We start from the raw sequence: 13,382 nt of genomic DNA on the forward strand, positions 1-13,382 counted from the left end.
GTGCTAATGACTTCATGCATATGGTTCAAGTCTACCTGTTTTGTTCATAGTATGAGTGGGCATACCATATATCTCTTCTGTTCACAAACTTCACACGTTGTGTTGGAATCAGTTTTCTAAAACTCGGTCAACTCGGACGATACTCGAAAATTGGAGGTAAACTGATTTGAATTTAAGTGAGTATTCGGATGCTGAAAACGAGTACTCGAAAAATCGTCTGATTATTCGAATTTTGGAGACGTAGCCGAGCAGGTCTGATTTTCGAGTCTTACAACCTTGGTTGGAATATAATATAAGGGTGTCTCGTAGTTTTCGGTTGACTATCACTCTGAATATTTCAAATATTTAATTAGAATACGAATATGAATGCAAGGTATTACCTCAATAAAGAACACCCATAATTCACTTTTCCACCTAAAAATAGTTTTTCGAGTGAATAGAAACGTGATATTAGGTGAATCGATTATTTAACATGCGATAGGCCATCTAAAAAACATGTTTTTGTGATACATGCCTCTTTCTATTTTCATCCCTTGCCTCCAAACGAAGTAAACTTGGCATCACAAATTTTCACTTGCAAGCTACAAATCTAGTACAACATACAGGTCAATTTAATAGAAACAATTGAATTGCATACTCCTAACATTCTTGTTGTAGACTGTAGTTGTCAAGGAGAGTAGTTTAATGGTTTCTAGTGGTTTAAATATGACAAATTCAACTAGTCATATACATAGGCAAGAGCATATGAATTTTCAGATACAAATTACTCTATTGTAGCCGAATGGTATAAAACTGTAATGATTACTCTTACACCGTTGATATTTGTTTTTCGATATTTTAGGTGTATATCAAAACATAATTCGGTCTAAGAGTTGATCTAATTTTTATTAAAGGAGCAAGAAAATTCACCAACACTTACTTTTTAGTTGGAATCGTCTAAAAAATATCATACAATACATCTCTCATCATATCATAACGATACTTAAATTTAATTATTTTTGACGGAGAATAAGTTGTTCTCCAAATATATTCGTGCGAGATAAGTATAAAACAGGTTTTGTAATAACAAGATCTCGCGACGCATCTTGTTATCTATACAACTTAGTTATTCATCTAACTTTCACATTTGTAACTTGATTGCTTTTATTATTATTTAAAATTTACTTCTGCAAAAAAAACAGAGATTTTACGATAAAAGATATCCAGGACATACTTTTTGTATGATTTATATTTCAGTAACATAATTTTGTTTTGTGTTTTGAATATTTAAACTTGTATGTTTACAATATGTTCTAATAAATTTCCGGACAAGTAAAAATCAAACTTTCCCTTTCACGACAAGAAATAAACACTTATCAGATACCTTATCTCGCAAGAAATAAACGCTTATCAGGTACGTTATCTCGCACTTATTTAATATTGTACATATGTACATTTAGTTGTAATCATTACATTAAGATATTTTATTAAATTTAATTAAGGTAAATCAAAATTATATTCCCATGACATTTACAAATTTTGTTTTTTTATTTTACCATACATTTTGAAACTCTGCATAAAGACCATGTTTAAAAATACAATAACTAAAACTGGAAAGTCACCATGTTCCATTGTCTCCCCTTCACATTTCTTACACAACATGATAACCAAATATGTACATACACATCAATCAATATAAATGCAAAACAAATATATAAATATCCATTTCCATTGGCTATGTAAATTCACCTCTCTTTTTTGTCTTTGCCATTTCAGTAAACTACAAACAAGAAAAAAAATTATATACAAAGGAGAAGAAAAGAGGGTGCCTCTCGCCCTCTGTTCTTCTTTATGCACCATCTTAGATCTTAATATACATACATATATACATATAGATTATACCCATCTGTTAAATTTATAGCTCAAGTCCTCAGGTTGTTTTTGAAAATTTTGAGTAAAGTTTGAATCTTTATGTATGTTTTTAATGATTTTTGTTGTTGGGTATTGTTTGATTGATGATCAAAACAATCTTGGATGAAAATCTTGATGTTTTGGTTGATAAAGATTGAATCTTTTTGAAAATCTTGGTGTTTTGGTTGATAAAAATTGAATCTTTATGATTAATCTGCATTTCAAGGTTTTTTGTGTGATGGGGTTTGTTGATGTTGATTATGTAGAGTTTTGTCAGATTGATATGTGATTGTATGTGTGTGTATAATTGTTTTGTAGATCTGCCCTTTTGATAATTTGATCTGGATTGTGTGATATTTGTTGTAAATTGTGTATATAGAATGGATTTATTTGAATTTGAGATTTTTCCAGGTATGTTTGATTGATGGGATGATTGAATTGTGTGTGTAGAATGGAAATGGAGCCTGGAAAGTTGTTCATTGGTGGGATTTCATGGGATACTAATGAAGATCGTTTGAAAGAATATTTTCAAACATTTGGTGAAGTTGTGGAAGCTGTGATAATGAAAGATCGAACAACGGGTCGTGCTCGTGGTTTCGGTTTTGTTGTTTTTGCTGATCCTGCAGTTGCAGAAAGGGTTGTCAAAGACAAACATATGATTGATGGCAGAAGTGTAAGCTGCGTATATTTATTTTGTGTTTATTTGCTGCTTGTATTGAATATTAGGGATCCACATTGTAGCATTCGATAGGCATGAATTATATTTCTTTCGATTTGTGTAATTGCATTTGACTTGAAGTGGTAGTTTTTATCTTTTGCAATTGTTGGATAAATTGGTAATATGTTTCTGTATTTTTAAATTTTACTTGTGTGCTTTCTCAGGTGGAAGCAAAAAAGGCTGTTCCCAGGGATGATCAACAAACTCCGAATAGGATTAGTGGAGGTAGTGTTCAAGGTTCGCCAGGTCCTATCCGTACTAAAAAAATATTTGTTGGAGGTTTAGCATCCACAGTCACAGAGAGTGACTTTAAGAACTACTTTGATCAGTTTGGGATCATCACAGATGTTGTTGTAATGTATGATCATAACACACAGAGGCCTAGAGGCTTTGGATTTATCACATTTGATTCTGAGGAAGCAGTAGAAAGGGTGTTACTTAGAACATTCCATGAACTTAATGGTAAAATGGTTGAGGTCAAGCGGGCTGTTCCTAAGGAATTATCTCCAGGACCAATCAGGAGCCAGCTAGGCCAGCTAGGAGTGCAAAACTATGGGCTGAGCAGAGTGAGCAATTTACTTAATGCCTACACTCAGAGTTATAGTCCAAGCCCTATTGGAGGCTATGGACTAAGAATGGAGGGTAGGTTTAGTCCGGCTACTGTTGGCCGCAGCGTATATCCTTCATTCAGTTCTTCTAATTATGGTGTGGGGCCAAATCTTGAGCCAAGTTTCGGACCAAATTTTGAACCCGCTGCAAACCTTGTTTCTAATATTGGTTATAATCGTGGTTTGAATGCTTTTCAAAATGGGAGTCCAAATAGGTATGGCAGTCCAGTTGGGTACGGCATAGGTGGTGCTGGTGGAATTGGTTCTGTGTTTAATTCAGTGAGCCGGAACACATGGGGGGATAACAGTCTCAATTATGCTAACTCAACCAACTCTGCTGAATTCATGGGCTCTGGCAATGAGAATACTGGGTTGATTAATGCACTTGGTAATATTGGAGCCATTTGGGGTTCCTCATCCACTATAGGTCAAGACAGAGGCACCATTTCTGCTTTCAGCCATGAAAATATTAATTTTGGCAATGCTGAAAGCAGTTTTGAATTGGGTCCAGTTGGTCATGCAAGGAACACAAGAGGCAATATAGTTCCATCTCCAACATCATCATATGCTGCTGCAGATAGTGGTGACGATGTTTCTTATGGTAACTTTAATGGCAGTGGTTCAGTCTATGGGGACACCACTTGGCGTTTATCGTCTCCTGATCTTGAGGGTCCTCGAAGTTTTAGCTATGACCTCAGGAATGCAGTTTCAGAAGTTACACCTAGAGATGATGTTGGTTATGTTGGTGCTTATAGTGTTACAGATAGATCTAATAGAGGTAAACCTCTCTACTGCTACTAACTTTTATTTTTCCATTTCATTTACGCTTGAATATTATTATGCTGTGTTAAATTAATACTTGAATTTAGCAACAAAAAAAAGAAGAAAATCAACACTTAAAACTAATCACCACATCAATGTTTGAACTTGTTCTTAACTGAAAACTCCAGACCTCTCAACTTAGAGCATATGAAATCCTTCCCTTTGTAAGATAGGTGGAAGAACTTGGAATCGGGATCTCACATTAAATGTGTATTATTCTTGCGCATGCATAAAGTTTACATAGATGTTCTGGAAATTAAACCATATAGCTAAGTTCCTCATTTTTATAGATGTTCCGTATCATACTTTGACTGTGACTTATTTGACATTGAATACATGTCAAGTCAAATGAAATCAACTTTCTAGTCTTTATCATATATATATATCTTTGTTCTCCTTAGATTAACATCTAGCCTAAAGCTTTAAAGAGCACAACTTGATGCTTCAGGAGCTGCATATTCTGTGGCTTCAGGAGTTGCATATTGTGCGCAGACTGTATTAAAGCTAGAAATTACTGTCACAGACATAGAAAACCTTAGTTGTGTTCCCAAACAAGTTGCTCATTACATTATTCTTATATAATTCCCTAAAGTATACAGATCTCAATATTTTAATAATTCGTGGCTGCTCAGGCATCACACGGTGCGTTGATTGTTCTTTTTAGTATCAGCTTGTTGATTCAACTACAGACTTTTAAAAAATAGCTCCTTTGCATCTCAATCCTTGAAAAATATAGTTTTAAAAAATTCATAAATTGTGTCGATAGATTACCCCTTCTTAGAAAGCATCGAAGTGTCCTTGTTAGTTTCACTGAAAGAATCTGCCTCTATAACATCATTTTTGTTATATGTATTCAAGTAAATAATTGATATGGTGGTTTAGTGATGCAGTTGTTCTGCAATTTATAATCCATTTATCGGCTCTTGTCTCTTTTAGGTTCTAACCATGTACATTTGAAATATGACTGATCGGGTAACACTTTTACATCACCGTTCTTATGTTTTCTTTATCTTTATTTGATTCAGGATTGCTACCTAGGAAGATTATTATATAAATGTCACAATGTTAAGTGGGTAAGAACTTCTGGTGTACCAAAAATGGAGGAATGTGAATTACTCATATACGCTTGGAGACTTTTCAGTTTAGAAGTACATTTGATTAGGAACCTGTTCATAGAGCTCATCAGAGAAGCATTTTATGGGGGATTCTGATTTCTGTGTAAGGCGTAAACTCAACTTATTTGAATAGAGATTTTCTTTTGGATTTTGGATGAGATGTAAAATTGGGTCACGGGACATGGTCAAGAACACTTGAGCATGCATGCATCTCCGGTGACACGATCCTATAAAACACAGAAAATATAAAGAAGACTTTTTTATAATTTATTTTTTTGTTTAGTTTTTTCTTCAGTGCCTGTAATTGTAGCAAACTTCTTGTCTTGTATGTGGTTCCTCGTTCTGGATTTTTTTTTCCACGAGTAGCGTAAGAAACATTTGGTTGATTTATATTTGTGAAAAGGCTGTTGGGGGTTTTCAGGGAAACCCCAAAGAATAATTTAGATGATACTTATTTCTTTTGCCTGAATTTTTTTTTTTTGTTACGATTATATTATATATTTATTATTTTTGTACTTGCTTAGCTTTCCCCTTATCTTGATAGCTGAAATTCTTCTTTCAGTGAAAGTTTCTTGATCCATGCAATCTTGTATGTCTAGGATGTTACATTTAGCGGATAGCTGAAATTCTTCTATCAGTAAAGAGTTTCTTGATCCATGCAATGTTGTATGTTTAGGATGTTACACTTAGCGAATAGCAAGTAGACACTTACATCCGTGAAACTTATCTTGCGAGATTAACTCAGTATGTCGAAAAAGAGTTTCCCTTGTAAGAACTGTGTACAGCTTTGAACAGGGACTTAAGAACAGCAGAGTGATTACAAGACTGAACTTTGTTATCTGAGTCCAACCACTAGTAGGCCAGAAGATTGGTGGTCCCTTAGTCTGTGTTGGATCTTGATAGTAATAGATAGAAGAAGATAGTGATACAATGAAGCATTTGGTGACATGTATAAGAGCAGAATCACTCATTGTATCGTATTGGTGTGTGGTCACTTTAAAAGCTTATCCCCATGCATCAAATCCATGCTAGATAAGTCACTGGACCTTTCATCTGTTTTCTTTGATTAATAAAATGTGTATTTTCAAAGTGGGGAATAATGTTGTCGTGGTCCTAATGTTCCTCATATATTAAATAGACTTGGGTCCTTGCTTCCATTTAGGCCCATTTAGGCATTTACATGTATCATGTATTGCTATGTTCATGTCAGGGCCGGCCACACGATCGGGCCGAGTGTGCCGGGCCAAATTGCCGGCGGTCCGGTTTAACAGCCAATTAAGTCGTGAACGGCCCGTATAGCTGCACGAGCCGTGCCGTGCCGAGTTGACAGAATATGAAGCCGTGAACGGCTCGCGAATTAGACGAATTTAATGGTTCCGGCGAGTCGGCGGTTCGGGGCGATTAAACAGGTCAGACGAATAGTGGCCGAATAACCGCGAATAACCGCGGCTTGTTTAAACTCTTGATTTGATTGACACCGAAGTGGCATACAACTTTTGTTTATTTATTTTGTTTTATTTTTTCTTTTGTTTTATTTTATAAATTTGTACAAACAAACTTTGCAAATAATTAAAAGTACAAACCTACCTTTTACTACTCCTATTTTTATTTGATGAAATAATTAAAACAATTTTTTTTTTTTAAAACAAAGTTGTATACACACACGGAATATACAAGTTAATTTATGTGGAGGCCTAAAGTTAAATGTTACAACCGGAGTTATGGTTTTGTGTAATATTGAACTTAAATAAAGATTTAAAAGGAAAAAGATGTAATATAGTTGAATCAGTGATGTGGATCTCTCCACAAATAAAGAAAGAAGAAGAAGAAGAAAAGGGATAAGAGAAGAAGAGGATATTTCAAAAGAACACGATCAATCCAGAAACGTGAACTTTGAATCTCAAATTGCTTAGATCAATTCATAAACTAAGTAATTCGAATCTAACCTTCAAAACAATCCAGTAATTGAAGTTTAGAGGGAAGAAAAACTACTCATAGTTTATCTCAAAACAAAAGCTTTATATCATCCATTGTCTCCCTTAAAATATTACATGAGAAGGGTATTTATAGGCTTAGACAATAACCCAAACCCAATAAGATTCCAAGAGAAATTCAATATCAGCTTGAATTAGCCAATATCTGAATTCTTCCAGGAAATAAATTTAAAAACCAAACCTGAATAGAAAAAGGAAAAAAACCAAATCCAAATAGGAAAATAAAATCCTAAGTGCTTAAAACAAGAAAAACCCTTTCAGGCGAAAGGTAAAAACTTGCAAGTAAAATTCTAATTAATAATTATATAATAATCAACTACTTGTCCAACTTCGTGCATCGCTCCTTTATTCCTTGTTGTCCAAGTAAGCTTCACAACCCATGTTTGAGTCCTCTCCAATTGAACATCACAACAAGTACACATAGCCAAATCCCAATTAACATATTCATTCCTTGATCCTCATCATTCTCCTCTCCTTTGAAAAAAACTCGTCCTCGAGTTCTAAAGTATTTAAGAATAAGCACACAACGAGGTGATTTCTCGTAGAACTTGAAAGCCTTAAATTTCAATTCCATCAGCAATATCTTTGGAAGTAAAAGTAAACTCGAAAGAATAAGATAGTTTGATGAGATAGGTGCATTCAACAAGTTCTCTACCCCCAGAAAATCATTGTGTTCCACTAGGATGATGTTGTTTTCCTTGTACACAACCTCTTTAGTTTCGAACTTCTCCTTTAGTATCTCTTCTCCTTCAACAATGTCGTCACACACAAATTTAGGAGATGCATCTATCTGATTTTTTTCAACAACCAAAATTTTCTCAACAAGTGACTTTCTTTCTTCATGCTTCTCTATCATAGCTTCTTTTGTATCTGGTTCATCCTTTTTATCCAAACTTGATGTAGTCGCCACATGTAACACCTGGTAATCAACAACAAGATCCGCGACATTCTCCACACTGACAAAGTCTTCTTCTTTAGTTTCTTCTGAAAGAGTAAACTCGTGAAGGGAAGACTTCAATTTCTCGTCTTGTTGAAAAGATTCAAATTCCAAAGTAATATTGCATACATCATTAAATAAGATATATGGACTTGATTTAACCTTTCGATAAATAGGCAAATTCAATCAACGAATAAAGCTTCCAATTTTAATTGTTTCCGTCTCCTCCAAGTCACAAATAAGGCGCAATCTATAAAATTCAGAAGTATACTCGGAAACACTCATAGTACCTTGAGAGAGGGATGTCATCTTCATTATACATTCGAATTTATAATGCAAAGGAATATATTTTGTACGAAATTTCTTCTTCAGAGATGTCCAAGTCATAATCTTTTTTTTTTCCAGATCTAACTCTTTTTATGTTTAGATTATCAAACCACAAGCATGCTTTCTTTGTAAGTTTAAGCGCTGCAATCTTGAATATTCTTATCTCAGTCCAACCTGTATAAGCAGAAATCTTGTCGACTTGTGTAACCCATTCAACAAAATCATCTATGCTACCCAAACCTGTAAAATAACCAAGCTCTATATCAGGATCATAAACTTCATCACTATCTTTCACCTTAACTAAAATTTTATCCAATTCATCAAACCTCGATTCCGTTGAATTAGCAAGCTTTTGAGTACGTTTATCAATCTCATCCAATTTTCCAAGTAATTTTCTGAACAATTCATCTGTAGCCATAAGAAAAATCTGAATTTTTTTTATGAATAGTACCCATGAACAGTAACCCCGTGAACATTAACTCGTGAATAGTAATTTTTTTTTGAAATCTAGATCTCCCAACAATTAAGAAATTGGAGAAAAAACCTTGGCTCTGATACCAAATTGATGTGGATCTCTCCACAAATAAAGAAAGAAGAAAAGAAAAGGGATAAGAGAAGAAGATGATATTTCAAAAGAACACGATCAATCCAGAAACGTGAACTTTGAATCTCAAATTGCTTAGATCAATCTAGAAATTAAGTAATTCGAATATAACCTTCAAAACAATCCAGTAATTGAAGTTTAGAGGGAAGAAAAACTACTCATAGTTTATCTCAAAACAAAAACTTTATATCATCCATTGTCTCCCTTAAAATATTACATGAGAAGGGTATTTATAGGTTTAGACAATAACCCAAATCCAATAAGATTCCAAGAGAAATTCAATATCAGCTTGAATTATCCAATATCTGAATCCTTCCAGGAAACAAATTTAAAAACCAAACCCGAATATAAAAAGGAAAAAAACCAAATCCAAATAGGAAAATAAAATCCTAAGTGCTTAAAACTAGAAAAACCCTTTCAGGCGAAAGGTAAAAACTTGCAGGCAAAATTCTAATTAATAATTATATAATAATCAACTACTTGTCCAACTTCGTGCATCGCTTCTTTATTCCTTATTGTCCAAGTAAGCTTCACAACCCATGTTTGCGTCCTCTCTAATTGAACATCACAACAAGTACACATAGCCAAATCCCAATTAACATATTCATTCCTTGATCCTCATCAATCATAAACAATTGAGCTCTAAATAATTTTTCAAATATTACTTTATTAAGGAAAAGGTTGAACTGAAACTCTATTAATGATGTAATAATTACTGTAATTCGAAGAATAGGGAGCTCTAAATTCTAATTCATAATAAAATAACATTTTTATTAAAGACAATTGCGGGCCGGTTATTCGCCACGTGCCGGGCCGAATAACGAATAGAGCAGATTCCAGCTCGTATACGGGTTACACGGGCCGGTTCGCGTGCTGTGTCGGTCCGTTCGCGATTTCTGGATTACTGATTCGTGTTCGGTTCGTCTCTACAGCCGGTTAGTGCCGAATAATAGACCGGCACGCAACGAGCCGAGTCAAACGAGTTTTTAACGAGCCGATTAACGAGCGGGCCGAGTCAAACCACCTCTAGTTCATGTATCATTTTCATCTTGTTTTAAATTTGGTAAATGTCTGTTTTTCCCTGCTCTGTTTATATTCGAAGTATGTCAGGCTTTTAAACACGAGAAATTCCCAAAAATTCCAACTTTTTAAAGTTTTCTTGCGATTTTACCATTTTCCGAAAATATTTTATAAATATAAGGTGTAACAAATCAACCATATGGAATTAGGTTGCATTTGAGATTACATGGACGGAGTTTATATATTTTTGTATCTAGTTGCAGAAAATCTTATTTTTATAAAAAAATCGAAAATATTTTTGCAAATTTTTAAAAAATGTGACAACATTTTTGTAAAAATACTTTTGGAATTGAATATTTTTGAAAAAATCTCTCTTAACAACGGTTTTATTTAAAATTTCCTGACTAATCCCGGATTGATACTTAAAAATATAATTCATCGGTTAGATTATTAAAATTCGATAATTATTATTAATAATTTATAAATAATATTCTTAATCATAAAAATGACTATATATTAAATTTTAAAGTAATATTAATTTATATCTGATTAATGTTTTAATTATTCCTCTCATTTAATTCCCTAATTATCCGATTAATCCCTAATCGATTAGTTTCGATCCCTATTGTATTAAATAACAAAAAACTAGAAAAAGAAAATAAAATTAGAAAAAGATTTTTTTTTGTTTTGACAAAAAGAAAATAATTTAATAAGCAAACCACAAACGTAGCTTCCAACATAAACCATACCATAAACGCGGGGATTCGATACATTCATACTTTTCGAATCCTACTTCAATTCAAACAAGGAAAATAAAATAAAATATAATATAATATAATTTTTTTCAGCTTTTCGAATCCTTGCATGAATAGAAATAAGGAGATTACTCTATATAAACACACAAAGTCCATGAGTTTCATTACATAAATCTTCTTGCTGCACTTTGTTTTCATGGAGACTTATACTTGCTATAATAACATGATGTCTTCTCTTCGAAATCTTGATTTGAGTTGTGGTGATCAAGATAGTTTTTCAACAAATAATGATCATACTGGAATTTATGCTTCACATTACTCTTGTTTTTCTCCGAAACCGCAGGGTTTTGATCATGGCAGTTCTGTTCTAGGGCCTCAAGTTGTTGATCATGCTCTCCGGGGAAGTCAGAGCCACAGAGGTAACTTTTCTTCACAATGTTGTATAGTATTAACATGATTCATGTTTTTGTTTGTGGATTTGTCGTGTACTTTTGTGTTTTCGAGCGTTTTCGAGATTTTCTTCGGATTTTTATGAAATTGTTGCTCGTTTAGTTGTTATAGCAGGGGTATAACAATTAACGTTTAGTTGTTATCGGTTTAGTTGTTATAGTTATAGCAGGGGTATATATAGTATTAACATGATTCATGTTTTTGTTTGTTGATTAGCTGTGTACTTTTGCGTTTTCGAGATTTTATTCGGATTTTTATGAAATTGTTGCTCGTTTAGTTGTTATAGCAGGGGTATAACAATTAACGTTTAGTTGTTATAGTTATAGCAGGGGTATAACAACTAAACGAGCAATTTTGTATATGCAAAAGAATTTAATGGTATGATTCAATGCATAATTATGCATGGACTATTAATCTAATTTTGAATAATTTGAAGGGGAATTATATGGATCAAAGCATGAGATTAAATCTTTAAAAAGCATTATAAAGAGAGTCAATCACTTGCTTGTTCTGCAATTTCCACCTGTTGTATTTTATGTTGTGAAATCTAAGTAGTGTTTTCTTGGTTTACAGAACTTCCCTATGCACCAGTGCCTTCTGCGCCTCCAAGTTTCTTCAACACTGATGAACGAATGAGGATTAGTACTGGTCCTGGATACTCTAGGCTGTACAATGAAGCAAGTCGATTTCCGGGATTGTCTATGCCAGCTGGTGCATCCCCTGCATACAGTCCAAGCTACATTGGTTGTTCTACGATGAATCAGAATGGATACTTTGGTCAAGGTTTTACTCGACCAAGTAGCAATGGTCAGAATGGATACTGTGATCAAGGTCAAGGGTTTACTCAACCAAGTAGCAATGGTCAGAATGGATACCGCGATCAAGAGTTTACTGAAACAAGGAGCAATGGTCAGAATGGATACGGTAATCAAGAGTTTACTGGAAGGACCAATCCGCGAGGTATTGTGTCAATGGCTATGAGGAATGAGCAAGTGATGGTTTTGCAGAATGCAGTTGTGGTGGAATTGGTAAGATGTATGCGTATTATGAATGAGATTCTATACCGGTCTCTTCCTCATCTGGAAGCAAAAATGGCTGTTCCTAGAGATGATCAGCAAACTGCAAACAGGTTCAGTGGCAATGCTCATGGTTCGACAGGGCTTACAATTCCAACAAGAATATTTGTAGGAGGTTTGGCATCCACAGTCACGGAGAGTGACTTCAAGACTTACTTTGATCAATTCGGGACAATCACGAATGTTGAGGTCAAGTATGATCACTTCACTCAGAGCGCTAGAGGGTTCGGATTCATCACATTTGATTCAGAGAAAGCAGTAGATAAGGTGCTAGCTAGAACGTCTTTCCATGAACTCAATGGTAAAATGGTTGAGGTTAAGCGAGCTTTTCCCAAGGACCGGAACTCAATCAGAGGCCAGCTTGGTGGGCTAAACTATGGCTTGAGCAAAGTGAGCAATCTACTTGGTGCCTACACTCTATAGGCCTAGCCAAGTTGCAGGTTCTGGAGATGCTGTGCTGAATTTCGCTAAATAGAGCACGATTAAGAAATAAGCATGCTTAGGTTACAATGGTGACATTTTTTTAACCACACTTGTTTTCTTCTCTAATTAGATATAACTTCTTCTTTGTAATTTGCAGTTTTAAGTAAGTTTAAGTAATGATAATTATCTTTCTCCTTTCTCACCTAGTTTACATTTCTTATGCAATGTTAAGAGACATGTTTGTAGCTATAATCTTTTTATCTCACAATACGAGAAATAAATATATGTATGTCCATATAACAAAAACGTGGTCTTCATAGAACTTGACTCCCATATAAAAGCATAAACTGTATTAACAGGCCCAAGGGCAAGACCAGGCAAGTGAAAAGAACGACATTCCCTGGGGCTAATGCCCCGGGGGCTGATGTTCAGCACTGCCACATAACCTTGATCAGGCCTGTGCCTGTCTTCAAGGAAGTAAAATACTCTACGTAGGGGCATCCGACTATGACAAATAAATTGGAACGGAGGGAGTAGTTGGAAAGTGGAATCATTTGTACCCAATTCCATTGCTTCCAAATTTATTCCCAGATCTTGGAATGTAACCTTCACCAAGACTGGAAATTTAACCTTCAAAAACCAA

The 13,382-nt window shown here is 34.5% G+C and overlaps 2 protein-coding genes across 4 annotated transcripts; both read left to right on the forward strand.

The window, feature by feature from the left end:
• Window positions 1-1,605: 1,605 nt before the first annotated feature.
• On the forward strand, window positions 1,606-5,668 carry LOC141696968 (uncharacterized). 3 transcript variants are annotated; one of them, XM_074501131.1, is made up of 4 exons: window positions 1,606-1,718; window positions 2,341-2,563; window positions 2,773-3,994; window positions 5,064-5,668. In XM_074501131.1, exons 2-4 carry the CDS (start codon window positions 2,342-2,344, stop codon window positions 5,090-5,092), a joined length of 1,473 nt encoding a protein of 490 aa, XP_074357232.1. In that variant the 5' UTR covers window positions 1,606-1,718; window position 2,341; the 3' UTR covers window positions 5,093-5,668. The 3 variants fall into 3 exon arrangements, with proteins under 3 accessions (XP_074357232.1, XP_074357234.1, XP_074357233.1); XM_074501133.1 differs by lacking the exon at window positions 1,606-1,718 and adding an exon at window positions 1,725-1,952; XM_074501132.1 differs by lacking the exon at window positions 1,606-1,718 and adding an exon at window positions 1,725-1,913.
• A 5,315-nt stretch (window positions 5,669-10,983) lies between these two features.
• LOC141698351 (uncharacterized) lies at window positions 10,984-13,007 on the forward strand. Its single transcript, XM_074503040.1, has 2 exons — window positions 10,984-11,209; window positions 11,814-13,007. The coding sequence occupies exons 1-2, from the start codon at window positions 10,987-10,989 to the stop codon at window positions 12,737-12,739; spliced, it is 1,149 nt and encodes a 382-aa protein (XP_074359141.1). The 5' UTR covers window positions 10,984-10,986; the 3' UTR covers window positions 12,740-13,007.
• Window positions 13,008-13,382: the final 375 nt, after the last annotated feature.

Source organism: Apium graveolens, chromosome 11 (assembly GCF_009905375.1).
Source record: "Apium graveolens cultivar Ventura chromosome 11, ASM990537v1, whole genome shotgun sequence".
Taxonomy (NCBI): Eukaryota; Viridiplantae; Streptophyta; class Magnoliopsida; order Apiales; family Apiaceae; genus Apium; species Apium graveolens.

Coding starts and splice junctions, on each gene's coding strand:
- LOC141696968 (XM_074501131.1), top strand. CDS start 2,342: ATGGAAATGGAGCCTGGAAAGTTGTTCATTGGTGGGATTTCATGGGAT. Junction 2,564..2,772: donor ATATGATTGATGGCAGAAGT/GTAAGCTGCGTA, acceptor GTGCTTTCTCAG/GTGGAAGCAAAAAAGGCTGT. Junction 3,995..5,063: donor TACAGATAGATCTAATAGAG/GTAAACCTCTCT, acceptor TATTTGATTCAG/GATTGCTACCTAGGAAGATT.
- LOC141698351 (XM_074503040.1), top strand. CDS start 10,987: ATGGAGACTTATACTTGCTATAATAACATGATGTCTTCTCTTCGAAAT. Junction 11,210..11,813: donor GGGAAGTCAGAGCCACAGAG/GTAACTTTTCTT, acceptor CTTGGTTTACAG/AACTTCCCTATGCACCAGTG.